The sequence below is a fragment of the Sitophilus oryzae genome, unplaced genomic scaffold (genome assembly GCF_002938485.1).
Source record: "Sitophilus oryzae breed Bouriz unplaced genomic scaffold, Soryzae_2.0 scaffold_806_pilon_pilon, whole genome shotgun sequence".
Lineage (NCBI taxonomy): Eukaryota > Metazoa > Arthropoda > Insecta > Coleoptera > Curculionidae > Sitophilus > Sitophilus oryzae.
The window spans coordinates 1,442,899-1,460,488 of NW_022147424.1; the positions used below are offsets into that span (position 1 = coordinate 1,442,899).

At 31.6% G+C, this 17,590-nt stretch overlaps 1 protein-coding gene and 1 long non-coding RNA gene across 2 annotated transcripts; one reads left to right on the forward strand and one right to left on the reverse strand.

The window, feature by feature from the left end:
* Window positions 1–5,301: 5,301 nt before the first annotated feature.
* On the forward strand, window positions 5,302–8,621 carry LOC115888683. The gene is made up of 3 exons (XR_004051295.1): window positions 5,302–5,430; window positions 5,916–6,151; window positions 8,492–8,621. It is a non-coding gene; the product is annotated as an uncharacterized LOC115888683 (long non-coding RNA).
* Window positions 8,622–11,884: 3,263 nt separating this feature from the next.
* On the reverse strand, window positions 11,885–17,347 carry LOC115888678. Its single transcript, XM_030908458.1, has 7 exons — window positions 17,306–17,347; window positions 17,008–17,232; window positions 15,808–16,012; window positions 14,607–14,722; window positions 14,420–14,546; window positions 12,993–13,181; window positions 11,885–12,039 (listed from the first exon to the last, which is right to left on the reverse strand). The coding sequence occupies exons 1-7, from the start codon at window positions 17,345–17,347 to the stop codon at window positions 11,885–11,887; spliced, it is 1,059 nt and encodes a 352-aa protein (XP_030764318.1).
* Between the last annotated feature and the right edge of the window lie 243 nt (window positions 17,348–17,590).

A 17,590-nucleotide genomic window follows, 5' to 3' on the forward strand; every position in this document is an offset into this window, starting at 1 on the left:
AACTTATGAAAATGAACGTCTCTGTTGTTATAAATAAACAATCGTCAAAAAATTAAATAAAATTTTTAAGGTGTTTAATTGAAATGTAGTTTGAATACTGGAATCATATTAATTGGTCCTCTATAACAAATATTTAAACAGTTATTTTTTAATGAAATAAACGAATTATATCGACCATATTAGAATCTGTACTCTTTAAAAATGTGTTACATCTTTAAAAATAATCTAAAATGTCAATATTCCATGGGTATATTGATAAATGAGGTCTAAATTATAAGAAAATGCATATTCTGCGAAAACTTGAAGAGATAGGTAAAAAATGGCATAATACAATTTAATAGACAATTAAATTGTTCATCTGATTCTCATAAAATATACAGGGTGTTCCATTTAAATTAAACAAGTTATTGCCGTTTAAAGCTAGTAATTATTAAAAATCAATTTTTAGACACTCTGTATAAGGTAGTATAATTTTTTTTATCAGTACAATATTTGGTTTTAAAAACTTAAATACGCCTAGAGCATTGAAACATTGAAATTATTACTGTATTTTGGCAAAAATCTAAATACATATTTCAAAAACGGTAATTTTAAAATGGTAATCCTTAATCAAATTTACCTTTATTTTAATCGTAGAAACTAAAAATGTAATAATATACAGGGTGTTCCATTTAAAAAAAATAAAACTTTGATATTTTTTATTTATTTGGGACACTCTGTATCTTGTAAAAATATTTTTAAATTGTATCTCTAATAGTCCCTCAACGAACTCAAAACTTACAATATGCAAAAATCTAATCGTTTAGCTACAATACTCCGTGTCGTCAATATACAGGGTGAACAACCCAGAATCACTTCTAGCCCAGCTTGCGCTGCGTTGTTCCTTGTTCCAGTCGTACCTAGAGCTGCTAATCGCTGTACTTTTCTGAGGCTTTTTCTGTTAGTCTCTTTAAGTACCGCTTCCCACCATGACGCACTGAGACTTTAAGAAAAGTGAGTTCTGTTTTTGAGCGACCCTTAGCACACTGTGTTGAGGTTTGTGGGATCTTTTGTGGAAAATAGACGCTATAGTTTAGGAAAAACTTTATATTGATCAATTTGACAGAAAAACCTTTTACATTAAAAAATGCGCATAATTTTCTAAACAAGACATAATAATTTTTCTCATAACCTCTAAATTATGTATCAGCTGATTAGCCACAGAATACATAGAGTATAGAGTAATAATAACATAGAGTATCATTCTTATCACACTGTACCTCTCCCAATGCACCTATCAATGCTACAATATCTCATACATTTTATTTGTTAGAAAATAATAGACGGAGAGCTGGCTACATAAAAAAACCTTATCATCGTTACATGGCTAATTTTTTGTGTGAAGTATCCTTTTGTGTAGCCATTATGAAATAGTCATGTCTGCCAGCGCGATCCCGGGGCTTAAAGCGGGGGCGGCCAATCGAAAGGGTGAAATTTTTACACTAAAAATATTATAAGGTTCACGTGTTATAATTGCGAAAATAGCTTTTATTTACTATTAAGAAACGTGTAAAACTGTTGACAGACATTTTTCTCGTGGCTAAAATGCCGGCAAACAACCCGAAAAAGGCATGGAATTTGACAAAAAAAATCATGGCATACATGCATGTCGATTGGTGGAATGTCATGTTTATTTATTTAAAAAGCCGTATGCAAAAGGACAGATAAAAAATCGTGGCTCAATCAACGGTAGACAGTTATAAAAAACGCCATATTACTCTACAGGGTGAATCTTGAATAAGTGCAAATATTTTCAGAGCTGGTAGATCTCAATAAAAGAAATATATTTTCTTTTTACCGTTTTCCAAATAAGTCCAAAATAACCGAGTTATTCAAGTATGAAAATTTCAAAAGAAATTTATTTATTTTTAAATAATTTTGTGAGACACCTGTTTTTTTTCTGTACTTGCATCCATTATTTTAGTGTCATAGCCATAGAGTAAAGTCGTAAGCATGATAGGTTAAGAAATAATTATACTGTTGGTAAATTTGCGGTGAATAGGCTGTTCTAAAAAGTTTTCTAAAATATACAGGAAAATTTAAAAACATTGCACGATTTTCTACATCTTTTTTTGCGAAAAAAAAACTCATAGACGTGTTCCTGGGGTCGAAATATATCACCCTTAAAAGTATTTTCACTTATTTAAGACTCACCCTGTATAAGCGTTTTCAGAAAACGCTGGCCGCGTTATCAATTGAACCATAATAAGTCTATAAAAAAATTTACGGTGCAGATATCGACTCAGAGGAAGACTCGTTTGGGAGAGCGGGGATCTGCAGTACGATGAGTCAGATACAAATCGGTGAGACAGAATAGTAAATGTATGATATCTGCTTTGAAATAATAAAAAATATATTGATAATATAATCGTATACATGATTTATCTATACTTAAATGGATGAGGCGGCGAGCGTTCCCTGAAAGCGCTAGAGTAATATCGCGCTTTTGATAACTGCAGGCTGATTTAGCCACGATATTTTTGTCTGCCCTTTTGCATACGGCTTTTAACCAAACCAAACCAAACCATACTTATTTTTTATTTTTCAAATTTCATTTTTTAATAATTTTTGAGATAATTTTTAAAATTTCATGCCTCTTTCGCGTTGTCTGTCGGCATTTTAGCGACCAGAACAATGTCTACCAACAATTTTCCACGTTTCTTAATAATAAATAAAAGCTATTTTCACAGTTATAACTCGTGTACCTTATAATAGTTTTAGTGTCAAAATTTCACCCTTTCGATTGGCCGCCCCTGGATCGCGCTGGCAGACATGACTATTTCATAATAGCTACACAAAAGGATACTTCACACAAAAAATTAGCCATGTAACGATGATAAGGTTTTTTATGTAGCCCAGCTCTTACACTGTAAGTAATGTCTGCTGGCCCTGGGATCTGGGGCTATTATTATACTACAATGAATCTGCTCATTATTATTGTTTAAGTATGGATATTAGTTTGAAAAACTGATTTGCACTATTATTGTAATATTTTGGGTAAATGCATGGTAAATGCGAAGCCACAAGTGTGATGCGTGATGGACTTTTTGATGTTAAAATTAGGTAATCTTACAGACACTATGATTTAAAAAGACATACAGTACAGAAAAGAAGTGTTAAGAGTGTTCCAAGTGTGTTGAAACAAAGTTTATATACATTTAATATTTTGCAACAAATTCGGGTGTAATAAAAGTAAGAAAGATACAGAGGGTTCAATTTTAACAGGATGAAATTTAGATTAAAGTATTTTAAAAACTTTTTTGCTTTGATCAGTTTAACATGACAAAAAGTAAATATCGTTTATAATAGTTTTGTGTGTCAATTTTTGTATCTTAATACATACACACAGAAGCCGAAGACAATGGCTTCTGACGTCACGATAGTAGTCGGGCTTATTTCAATATAACTTAATAACAAAAAAAATGCCATTTGTTGGAAAATTCATCATCTTTAAAATTGGTCAATGGTTAAAATTGAACCATGTTCTGTACGTATTTCTTCATATATTCTTCTAATAACCAAATTTGGTGATATTGGTTAGAAATATTACAAAACCGTAAATTTGAAATACCTAAATTCGGGGAGGAATGTCAAGTTGACGTTAATTTTTGTTGTTCAGTACTTGAGAACTTGTTCTAAGAGGATAATATGTTTGTTCTAGGCAAAAATACGTTTTATCGATCGATGTGTTGAATGATGTATATGAGATAACGTATGATCGAAAAAAAACGGCGTCCAGTTGGCTTGGAAATGAATATCGATGACATTTCCCATATAATTTTATATATAAAATGGCAGCGGTCTTCATTTTATAGCCATCGCCGACGCCGTTTTTTTTTCGATCACAGGGTATGTAAATTTTTAATGCATAAAAGGTATAACGACCTTATTGTTTACATAGAAAGTTTTTTCATTACTTTTTTACTATGTATTATTTATACATATCTTATTATATTTTCGTGTTCTACGACCATTCCCTCTATTTCTGGAACTATAATAGATAATGAATATTTTGTAATTATAGTTATTACATACATGATACATTCTAGTGAATATATATTTATTTTCTTCTGTAATCAGTATGTTTTTATATGTATAGTGAAGTAAATATATTGTGATCAAGAGTTTCTAGTAGATTAAATTGCCAATATTGTTTTATTTCCTGGCAGCTTTGATAATATAAAGTCATAGTACCGTATGATCTGAAAAAACGGCGTCCACTTGGCTTGGAAATGGCGGAAATGACTTCTAGTCCGTTTTTTTCTTGGTCATCTCGATCATACGGTATAAAGGAGGCCTTTTTTTTATCTTTTTGGGTGTGTTCTGTTGTTCCTTACGGCCTGTTAAAAATCCTGTAAATGTAAGTACTCATTAGTTTGCTTCCTATAGTTTTCTTCACTTTCAGGCTCTTCATACACCTATTATAAGATTTGTTTGTTTAGTTGTATTCTTAATATTCATTTTTGTTTCTTAAAAATTGAGGGATATAATTTTTACAGCACCGATAAGCGTTCTCGGCACAATTTTAATATAATTATTGGCAATTAAAGATTAAAGGGATTATTTATTTACTTTTACTGTATTTGTTTATTTTTGTTATTGTCTTTGTCTAATGCACCATAGATTATATTTTAGACTCGCTCCTTTTGATTTTTTTTTGATACTGGCTAGATGACTTATATATGTTCAAGCCATCTAAAAGAAAAGAAGAGGGAATCTACGTCAAATCTGTGGGTATATATGTTTCGAACCTTATTTATAAGAAGAAGAAGGACTGTACTTTTATTCTGTGGTTACTGTTCTCTTAAGACTTGGAATACGAAAAAGAAGAAGAATACAGGTAGCGCCATTGTTGAAAGGTGAGAAAATGTTGAACTAAAGTGTTTCCATGGTTACGGACCATGATACAAAGAATACAAGGTATGATATTGCGCAGGTTGGTCACTACGTCACAGGTGATAAACGGCACCATTGGTCGGCAAGCTCTGCGCGCCAATTTTAAATTGTCAAACAGATTGTGTCATCTGTGAAATTTGATTGTGTCAAAGTGTGAAAATAATTTTTCAAATGTCAAGCTCGATGTCAAAACATAACTTTTGGGGTTATGTCCTAATTCTTCCCTATTTTAGGTCTTTTTTTATTAGTGGCAATTGAACAATATGGATATTTTTTTGTATGGCGTATGACGTCACAGGTGGTATGCGCAAACTTAACGAAATTGGAGCCGCTATCGATCATACCTTGTTTTCTTTGTACCATGGTTACGGACGTTAGTTTATTCTATGATTATGGAGATAGCGATTTTTCCAATTTTTTAATAGAAAAAGTGATTTTTCTGTGCACTATTTTAGTTCATTCTGTTGCTCAATGCCTATTTAATCTCCTGAAAATGTATGTACCCATTAGTTTGCCTGTTTTCTATAGATTTTTTCACTTTCAAATATTTCAATTACATCATCATTAAAAGCTGATACATTTTTCCTATTTTCTTACTTTTCTTTTGCAAAATCGAGTGTATGGAAATATAGATACATTCCTTGAGATCTCTATTGTACATTAAAAATATAGTTACTTAGAATATTGCTTCATATTTAGAGATATTTATTAGTATTTTTTAGCAGATTTGAAGGTTGTTTTGTATTCCTATATAAATTTTTTAGATGTTTACTTGTATCTGCAAACAAGTATTTTTTACGTCTTTTAAAATAAGTTAGTATACCTAAAGGGGCCTTGCGTTTTTAACAATTACATAATAGGTACCTTCAGATGAAAAAAACTTTATAAATATTTTAAGATACTATGCACTGCTGTCATATTTTGACTAACAATTTTGCATTGTTTCAATATAATTCATTAATTATAATGTTCTTCTTTAGGAAAGTTGTTAATAATGCACACGAGCACATAAAGACCACCCAAAACAAGAGACCTGGGTTACCCACCCCTTGTATAATCCTGATGTTTGGCTATCATTCTGGTTTACAAATTTATTTCTTTGGATAGCAGCACTTCAGCCACCCTCGTCAAGATGCTATTAGACCGATTAAATTCAACATTCAACAGTGCAATGAGGACGAAATTCATCATTGGGGAGGAAACTAAATAATTTTAGGTAAATTGTACTAAAACGTGTATTTTTTAAGCCGAATATATTTGATAAATACCTAGTACTGTAAGATAGAATTAAAACGGCGTCAGCGATGGCTATGAAATGACGATCGATGACATTTCCCATATAATTTTACATATAAAATGGCAGCTATCTTTATTTTATAGCTACCGCTGACGCCGTTTTTATTCGATCGTACGGTATTTATTGTATTTTTTAAAACATGTAACTATAAATGATTAATTTCAAGTAAATCATTTTAGCCCATAATTTACTTTAGTTTTGTGCAACTATAAATACATTAACAATTTAGATTATTTTTATTCAGGCAACTATAAATATTTTTAAGTGTATATGGAGTTGCCTATAAATAAACTAAATTTTAAATTTACTTTTTAACAGTTTTTTATTATTATATTTAAAATATTTCTTAATTACAAATACAGCTAACTTAACCAAATTGTTTCTTTGTATTACTATTAAAAAAATTCTTTATATTACCAAAATTTCTATATATCATAATATTTTATAATAAAATTATATAAGAGTTTCTTGCCTTGAACTGCTAATATAGAAATTAATTCCACGCTGTGTTCGTCATAATGTGGATCAACCTGCTCTCACTACCGGTTTCGGCGCCCTACCCCATCATCATGTGAGCTTGGGTATTTCCACAAAATGACGACCACAGCGCAGAGTATATAAATACGACTTGTCGTAAAGTAGCGGTAAGATATTAACTCGCGCATCGCGAGATAGCGGCCTGTGTGCAATGGTAGTACTTTCGTACCACCGAGGCACAACTATCGATAGTAAATAAAGGTTTTTTTCGGCTACCCCAAATTATATAATGGAAAATACATTTCTTGCAGTTTTTAGGTATCTAATAAAATTATATAAGAGTTTCTTGCCTTGAACTGCTAATATAGAAATTAATTCCACGCTGTGTTCGTCATAATGTGGATCAACCTGCTCTCACTACCGGTTTCGGCGCCCTACCCCATCATCAGGTGAGCTTGGGTATTTCCACAAAATGACGACCACAGCGCAGAGTATATAAATACGACTTGTCGTAAAGTAGCGGTAAGATATTAACTCGCGCATCGCGAGATAGCGGCCTGCGTGCAATGGTAGTACTTTCGTTCCACCGAGGCACAACTATCGATAGTAAATAAAGGCTTTTTTCGGCTAGCCCAAAATGTATAATGGAAAATAAATTTCTTGCAGTTTTTAGGTATATAATAAAATTATATAAGAGTTTCTTGCCTTGAACTGCTAATATAGAAATTAATTCCACGCTGTGTTCGTCATAATGTGGATCAACCTGCTCTCACTACCGGTTCGTATGTTGTCTGTTGCGTGCGATTCCATATCTGTAACAGATCTTGTGTTATTTGAGAAAATCTACAAAATACGTATTCTTTTCTGTTTTCCGCAATATTTAACAACGAATATCTCTGGAACAAAAAGTGGAAACTTCCAAAACGAAACGGTTTTGTAAAGTGCATTTTCTGGACTACAACATATTACGAAATAATCAAAAACGATTTTTCAAAATTTTTGAAAAAATTCCTCGGCACATTCCTGTCGATTTTGTCAAAAACCGAAATGTCTCAGATTTCAACTAAAATATGCTTACTGACAGTTCATTATACGTAGAATTGACTACCGCAAACCGTTTTTCGAAATCTTTAACAGATCTTGAGTTATTTGAGAAAATCTACAAAAGAAATATTCTTTTCTGTTTTCCGCTATATTTAACAACGAATATATCTGGAACAAAAAGTGTAAACCTCAAAAACGAAACGTTTTTGTAAAGTGCATTTTCAGGACTACAACATGTTACAAAATAAGCAAAAACAATTTTTAAAAATTTTTTGAAAAAATTCCTCGGCACATTCCTGTCGATTTTATCAAAAACCGAAATGTCTCAGATTTCATCTGCAACCTGCGCGCAGGCCGCTATCTCGCGATGCGGGACTTAATATCTTACCGCTACTTTACGACAAGTCGTATTTATATATTCTGCGCTGTGCTCGTCGTTTTGTGGAAATACCCAAGCTCACCTGATGATGGGGTAGGACCCCGAAACCGGTAGTGAGAGCAGGTTGATCCACATTATGACGAACACAGCATGGAATTAATTTCTATATTAGCAGTTTAAGGCAAGAAACTCTTATATAATTTTATTATATACCTAAAAATTGCAAGAAATTTATTTTCCATTATAATATTTTATGTGCCCTACCATTTTACTCGTTATTTGTAGCTATTGAAGTAATATTTTTATTCAAGCTTGTTAGTGAACAATTAATTAATTATTTCTTTATTTTTTTCTTACAGAACCAAAACTTTCCAGAAAAGTAGCCAGAAGATTTATTCACCTCAACATAGACATCAGCATGTCCATCAGCCACCTTGAATATTAATATACATTTTATATTGTCAATAAAAAATAATTCGTTAATAAACAGTAATTAAAAGTAAATGAGTTTTATTCAACGAAAAAATATATTAGAAATACTGTCTAATCATGAACAAATAGAAAGTCATTTAATATTACAAAAATAATGTATCCTAATACTAAAAAATATAACAAGTTGTTCAGGAATATACAGTTTTTTTAAAGAAAATAATACCTACCTTTACCTCCTGGCTCTTATGCACTCCTGGTATAAATCCATGATATTTCAATCTTTAGCAAAAATTGCACGAAAAATTTAAAGTATATAGATACCTCTTCGCTCTTATGTACTGATACAAGTCCGAGAAAATTCAACTTTTGACAAAGATCCCACGAACATTTTTAAACCTGCTCAAAAACCGCCGATTTCTATCAGGAATACATAAAAGTGAAGAGATAAGACGTACATTTAGTAACACATGTAAATATAGCATCGATCAACGATATTTCTGCTATCTCTAGCAATTCGAACTCGTTTCAAAAATTAAAACCCCAATATTTCGAAAACTATAAGAGATATCGAGGAACGGAAGACGGCAATCGATAGGGAATTCAATTCTCTATAAGGGTACAAAATTAGGGGATGATCGAAGACAAAAAAAATTTTTGGCGAAAAATGAGGTAAGGGGTAAACCTTCCTTCATTTCTCGGCAAACAATTTTTTTCGCTCCGATCATCCCCTAATTTTGCACCCTTATAGAGAATCGAATTCTCTATCGATTGCCGTCTTGCGTTCCTTGATATCTTTAATAGTTTGGCAGTTATTAACGTTTTTCGAAAAAATCTAACTCATTCTAACTCGTTGGTCAGGTACTCCAAAATTTGCTCGGCTGAAATTATTTTTGGTAATTTTTATTAAAAATCGAGAAATCTTGAATTTGTATCAGGAACATATAAGAGCAAGGAGGTATTTTTCGATACCAGGAGTAACAAATCGCATTCACCATTTTGTCAAAGAGCTGGATTTTGATCAGGAGTATATAAGAGCAAAGAGGTAAAGTATTAGGAGCAAAATTTATTTGCATTATATTAGTATAAGTAATTGGTTTATATTATTAATTTGTACCTCCTGGCTCTTATGTGCTCCTGATACAAGGTAGATATTTTCATTCAACTTTAAACAAAAATTGCAGGAGAATTTTTATGCTTTGTCATTGCTATCAGGAGTACATAAGAGTAAAGAGGTGAGGAGTAGCTTTAAGGGGTATATTTTTGTAAATCATAGACTTGTATGATGTATGATTTTGATCTCAGGTATTAAGGGTTGGTAATAAAAGTAAACAACATATTATTTTTGTAAAAATTTTATTCATCAAAAGATATATAGACTAAGTACAAAAATAAAGATATTAAGAATAGTAGTACATTATTACGTATATTATTATACACACATTCGAAGTACGGTTTAATAAAAATTTTAAACATTTAACAAGAGAATAGAAATTTTTAAAAAATAAAATTTTACTTCTGGACTTTGTCCCTAAGTAAACCACACAGCCCAATTTTGTTCTCATTATAGTAATATATACAATATTTTCGTAAACATATATTAATATACTTCAAAACTGTTTTGTACTTGTTACAGCAGCAAGAAAAATATTTATAGTAGGTATATTTTTGATTTTAAATAAAAAAAGATCAATAATAAGGAGTGTGTAACGTATAACAAATGCTTAATAAATGCGATAGTGGGTGAAATAACCTTAAATTTGATCGATGATCTTTATTCCCAAGCCATCTATGACGCCGTTTTTTTTTCGTTTATACAGGGTGTCCCAAAAATAAGTGCAAGTATTTTAACTGGTAGTATAATTCATGTTTTGATTTTTTTTGGATTTTTTTAGTTTTTAGGTAAAAAACAGAATTTCTTGATAATATGGCAACACAGGTATTATATTAAATTTACAAGAAAGAAAATTCAGAAAAGATCCAGTGGTTCCCAAAATTTTAGCAAAAAATATTTTTTTGGGAATTTTCAGAGTAGAATAACTCCGTTATTTTGGACTTATTTGAAAAACGATAAAGAGAAAATATGTTTCTTTTGTCGAGATCTACCACCCTTTAAAATACTTGCACTTATTTCTGGGACACCCTGTATTGTACCCTTGTCTAAAGGATTGTGCTTATCCACCTAAGTTATAAGACCTAAGGAAACGGTTAGATATATTTTTCTTGTCCTGTATTGTACTTTTAAAATGGCAAGCGTGTACATTGTTAGAAAATTAGGATACATACATAAATACAGGGTGAATCTTAAATAAGTGCAAATATTTTTGTCTGAGATTTTTTTTTGAGGAAAAAAACACTTGAAAACCTTTTTTTTTCAAAAATTTTTTGAATTTTTTTTAGTTAAATTTAAAATAGTTTTTTACCCGCAAAAAGTAGTTTTTTTACACGTAAAAAATACTTTTTTACATGTAACAAATAGGGTTTTAAGCGTAAAAATATTTCTTTGCGTGTAACAAATAGTTTTTTACATGTAACAAATAGTTTTTTACGAGTAAAATTTTTTTACGCAGTTTTTTACGCGCAGAAAATAGTTTTTTACCTGTAACAAATATTTTTTTACGCGTAACATATAGTTTTTTACGTCGAGCGCTCGTGTGTCACGGCCTTGAATTATTACTCCCAGCGCGCGTAAAGGACGTTCACTTCAAAAAAACCTTTTTATAAATTTTTTAGGTAAAATAACTCGGTTGTTTTAGGCATATATTTGAAAAATATAGATAATAAAATATAATAAAGAGAAAATATGTTTCTTCTATCGAGATCTACCAGCCCTAAAAATATGTGCACTTGTTTAAGACTCGCCCTGTATAAACTTTACAAATATAACATAAACTATAAGTAAGTATACGTATATCACTTAAAAGTTAATAATTTAATTTAAGCAACAAAAACTTTTTAGACTAGAATTTTTCCATATAGATTCACCTAAAATAATATTTTTTTATGCAATTTTACTAAAAGAAGTGCTAATAATCAAACTATCCAATGAGTAGCTTCTTTTGGCTTTTATAGAAAACATTTAAAGATTAATTTTTTGAAATAACACACTGCATATGACACAACACATTTGAGTTACACACTGTGTTATTTGTTTGATTAAACTATAGTTTTTGTTAATCATTAAGAATGTTAATAAAAAAATGACCCTATCCAAGATACCACCGAACGCACATTTACATAAAAAAATAAGCCGTCACGGTAGCTTTTAAAACTGTAAAAATCTTATTGGTGGTATCCTGGATACGCAGACGATCAATTTATTTCTATACTCCTTGGATAATTTCTGCCACTTTGTGATCAGTGTCCCTGTTGTGGTTCTCGTATTCGACAACAAGACCTTCATCGTTGGGCTTTAGGGAATCGCTGTCTACGTGCAGTTTGACGTCGGTTGGTGCGGCTACCATAGAGCCATGAGGTCCTTTAACGAGACTCCAAATTTGTGCCTAAATTTAAAAACAGAGTCGAATTAGTTAGGAATATATAAATCTAGAGATAGAGGACATTATTCAAATTAAGCACAATACACCAAAATAATTTGAATGTAACTAGTGATGAGCAAGACTAAAAAAGATCATCCTATAAAGACATCTATAGGATATCCTCCAGACATCCTGAAATCCTGTAGATGTCTCAGAAATATCTCTGTCGTATATCTAATGTACATCCAGCTGAGATATCCAAACATGCTCATGATAATAAAATATCCTAACAATATCGTCTAGATATTTAGGAAAAATAAATAATGTACTACTTTTTATATTACATAAAATGCAATAAATCATACAGATAGATATATATTACGTCAAGGCAACAAAATATCCTGTTGGTATCTTCTGGATAATCTGGATATTTATGAGCTTGGCCACTCCCAGTAATACAGAGAATTTAAAACGCCCGCGCAAAAAATTTCCCACAACCCACAATCCATCTCGACAGTTATGATGTGGCATTAAAAAATAAATACAACCCTAAATTTTCACCCTTCTACCAACACCCACTATTTTTTTACATAGAAAAAATTAAACCATATTTTCATATTTTTTTCTAAATTTCTCTAAAACAGTATGAAAATTTGGAAAAATATACACGTGATTAACCATTTTAGAACAAGCAAATTTTTTTTATGAAGTATGCATTTTTCTCTATATGTCAATAATAAAAAAGTTTTTTCTCTTATAAAGACAATCCGGGGACATACTGTATAGCATTAAATTTAGATAAATTGCCAATGTTAACTGTTTCTTTTTCATATGCAACAAATGTGTTTTGGTGTATTCTGTTTTAAATTTGTTATAACAAAACAAATATTTTTTATAACTTAAATTAGGATTTTTCTAGAAATATAACAAAATAAGTTATACAAAATCTCACCTATTTGTTGTTCTTCTCCTAAATAGTGATGGTGTGCACTATTATCGCTCCTATTTTCATTCTCGGTATGGTGGTGATTGTGATGACCGTGATGCCCATGGTGACCGACCTTGTGATCAACCGATTTTGTGCTATCTACATCCGCAACGTCGTTTGGATGATGCACGATTCCCATACCGATGTGTGCTCCTAGAATGTCAACAGTTATATTAATGAAATTCTGTCAAAAACATATATAACTTTTTTCATGAAATTTTTATCAAGCTGTATATAATTATATCAACTTTATTATATTTATAAACTCATTTTTTTTATAAATTTTAGTATTTGACTTTATTATAATAGAGGATGGCGCCTCTCATACGGAGGACAACAGCTTGTATTGAAATGAAATTTTGAGAGCATTTGTAGGTTGATTTAGAGCATTTTTTAAAAATATAGAGAATTCTACAGGGTGTCCCCAAAAAAAGTTACACAACAAAGTTGTGTTTTTTCTAATGGAACAGCCTATATAATAATTGATTTTCGGATTCTAGGAGAAAAATAAAAAAAAAATTTAAGAGTTTCATTAGAGAAGTATATGGCTAAAATGTAACATATTTAAGAATTTTTAAAAATGAAGAACAAATTTAAAATTCCAATAAATGCTACCTAAAGTATAATTTTTATCCGGCACAGCGCATTATGTAGTTAAAATAACTATTGTACTTTAAATCAAATTAAAATTTGATACGAAAAGTTATACAGGGTGAGAGAAAATGAATATTGAACACTAGTCACGTTTAAAATCAATTTACTGTCTTATTTTAAATAGAACACCCGGTATATTATTTCAAAACTCAGTGGAGAATTCATATATCTTTAAAATACTATTAAGGTTGCCTACCACCTTAACAGGCAACATAGATTTTACCAAATAATAAATATCTACTGTCACTAAATCATAAAAATAAAAATATCTAGGAAAATCTTTGTTTGAGGGGTAGGCAATCTTAATAATATTTCAAAGAGACATAAATTCCCCATTGAATATCGGAATATTATACTGGGTGTTCCATTTAAAATAAAAGAGTAACTTGCTTTCAAATGTGACCAATGTTCAATATTAATTTTGTCTCACCCTGTATAACTTTTTGAGTTAAGTTTTAATTTCATTTAGAGCACAATGGTTATTTTAACTACATATTAGGTTATACCGGGTAAATTCTAAATTAGGTAGCTTTTATTGAAATTTCAAATTTGTTCTTCATTTTTAGAAAATTTTAAATATATCAAAAACCTTACATTTTAGCCATATACTTCTCTAATGAAACTTTTATTTTTCTCCGAGAATCAATTAATATATAGGGTGTTCCATTACAAAAAATACTTCCGAAAATTTTTCCGTTGCGTTATTTTGTAACTTTGTGTAACTTAAAAAAGATTACCTTTATGGTGGCTTGGTGCACCTTCCAGGCCAAAGCTTTTAGGCAGTCCTTCCAGGTCTTTTCTGATTTTTTCGTTTTCCTTTTGGATATCGTTCAGACTTTTGTTCAAGTCTTCCAATTCGGTGTTCTGGAGAAGAGAAAACGTCAATCATAACCTCAGAAATTGTGGCAAAGCATTTTTACTTACTTTATGTTCGGCAATTTCGTTTTGAATCTGTTCGAACCATTTTTTGAACTTGTCCTTTAACTTGATGTCGTGTTCGAAATGCTGTTTGCTTTGTGTGTTTTGATCTTCAAATAAATCTGAAAAAGAATACAACAAATTGTATTATTTTGATTGAAAACATAAAAGAAAATAGTCATCTATTGATATGAAACTTAATAGTAAAATTTTATGTCAAAGCGCCCCTCCGTGTCCTTAGCAAAAAAAAAAAATAAAAAAATAGATAAATTTTATAGTGCATTAAAAATAAATGTTGTCTACAAGCTAATATTACAGTTGGGGGTTGCAACATTTGGTGTTAAACAGCAAAATAAAACACTAAATCACCACAACACACCAAAACACTTTTACTTTTACACTGGACGCGCCATTCGCTAACCAAGTTAGCATCATCAGCAGATGATCAAGACTAATCTAAAAAGTACAATTTTAGCGTTTATATACTCGCTCAGTGGGTACCGAGTGGGCGTGGCAAGATCTAGCCAACCGAGTCAGAGCCCACCGAGCCCAACAAAGAACTTGAATGAATTGGACCGTTATCTCTGTTCATACGATCTTTACATTTATTAATTCTGATGCTTTCATATGCATCTAATTGCCTGTAATTTGAGACTTGATTAATTAATTTTAAATTATTAAGATCTATACAATGTTCATTATCAACAATATGTTCAGTAACGCAAGATTTATCCGGTCTACCATATCTTATCTGAGCTAAATGTTCTTTAAATCTAGTTAATATTGATCTTCTAGTTTGCCCAACATATTTCTGATTACAGTCTTTACAAGAAATTTCATAAATACCCGACCTTTCCAGTGGAGGTGTTTTATCCTTTGGATTAACTAATAATTGTTGTAATTTAACTCGAGCGAATTTTCGCTCGAGTGATCGCTCGATTATAGAAATCGCTTGATTGATTATTAAAATTCATCGGTTTTTCCCATCACTTATCGTAACAAAGACGATATAAGCTTATACCGTATGATCGAATAAAAATGGCGTTAGAATCTATGTCATCCCATGTCGTCCTATGAAATGAAGATCGCTGTCATTTTATATGTAAAATTATATGGGAAATGTCATCTACCGTCATTTCCAAGCCAACTGGGTGCCGTTTTCTTTATCATTCGGTATATTCAGCAAGAAATAAAATATATTGTTTACCTGGATGTATGACGTCTTCTGTAGGTTTGAATTGTTCTTGGTCCACATACAGATGCTTAGGTAATTCTTGAGTATTGGTAGCATTAATAGCATAATCATCTGGACGAATCTTATCGCAGCTTTGACAGGAACAATTCATTATTATTTGAACTTTTTTCTGAAGTATTTTCGAGTCATCTAAGTTACTGTCAGCGTGTAAATTGACCTAAAAACAAGCATGATAAACTTAATTATTTAATATTTTAGACCTAAAGGCTTGGTGCTTTTCAGTTGATTTTAAAAATTACCGACCGCAGCGCTCGGTACGGCAAAAATCAGAAGTTTTGGATAGACTTAATTCCTGAAGGTTTAAAGCTTGATTTTCATGCATCCGTTATCCGACGATACGATATTAATTTTATAGGTTGAATTTAAAGACTTCGATTGGTTAGGAAATTAAGACTTGTTTGTGATTGGTGTCAATTTATATTTTCATTTCCATAACGATTTTGCTGTTTTACTTATAGTCTAAGAGCTAGCAACATTTTCGAGAGAGAATTTTAAGAAGGCGAATTCTTTAATATATATCTTTTGTTATACTTCCCTGAACAAAATGCGGACCGTCTGACTGTCGATAGATGTTGCGTTCTTTACTGCGCATCATATCTGTATTCAACATCTGTTCACTACTGTGCATCACAAATTCGACCTGTATTTCAGGAACTAAGGAGGCTAGGACAAACTTATGTGCAGCATATTTAGTTTCATAAAAAAGTGACAAAGTAATGTGAAAATCGCATTATTGTATCGCTATTCATAAACGAGAAATCCTATAAAACACACGAAAATGGGATACCTTGTACAGATGTGTTGCGCAGTAGTGAGCCGCAGTAGTCTACCGGCAGCCAGACGGCCCGCACTTTGGTCGAGAGAGCTTAGCAAAAGATATATTAGAGAACCAGCTTTCTTAAAATGTCCGTTTTCCCGACGCTGCTAGCTATTGTACTATTATATTTTTATTAAGGTTAGCCAAACTTGTCAAAACGTCCGTTATCGTACGATCTTTCTCCGTTGGCGGGCTAGAGTAAAAATATTATGGATGAAAAGTGGAACGAAAACGTTATGACCAATCATAGCGCCGTCGGACGATCGTATCAACGGATAACGGATACATGAAAATCAAACTTAAGTAGATTTTTTTTAAAAATAATAGGTCCTTACGTGGTAGCATTCGATTTCCGACGGTTGACAGCTGTCACAATACGGACCAATCAACTCTCCGGGTTCGGCGGGTTCGCTTTTGGGTATGCTGTAACTGAAGCATGCGCCGACGCAAACGTTGTTTTGAATGGTGACAGCTTTGAAGCCTGGAGAGGCGACCACTTGCTGGATCGGCGTTGTCTGGCACCAGGAGTGCTTTTCTGGATATAGCACTATGTTGTGGACCTGCAGAGATTATAAATGTTTAGATAAATATTACTAGGATTGGTATCTGAAATTTTGTTGATGATAAACTCACTTTGTGTTCTCTTTCACATGAAATATCTTGCTGGGTGAGCATTAAGAGTAGTATGGGTAGTAATATGGCAGTCCTGGAAATAAATATATTATTAGGGTAATTTGAAAAATAGGATATACAGGGTGGTCCGAACTGTATTCCGGAAACTTCGGCAAGATATTCTGCAGATAAAAATAAGTAAAAAAGTTTGTATAAATGTATGTCGTAAAATGCTTAGTTTCGGAGATACAGGGTGTAGAAGTTTCATTTTTATTTTGACCTTTTTCAAATAATTTCTGAAAATTG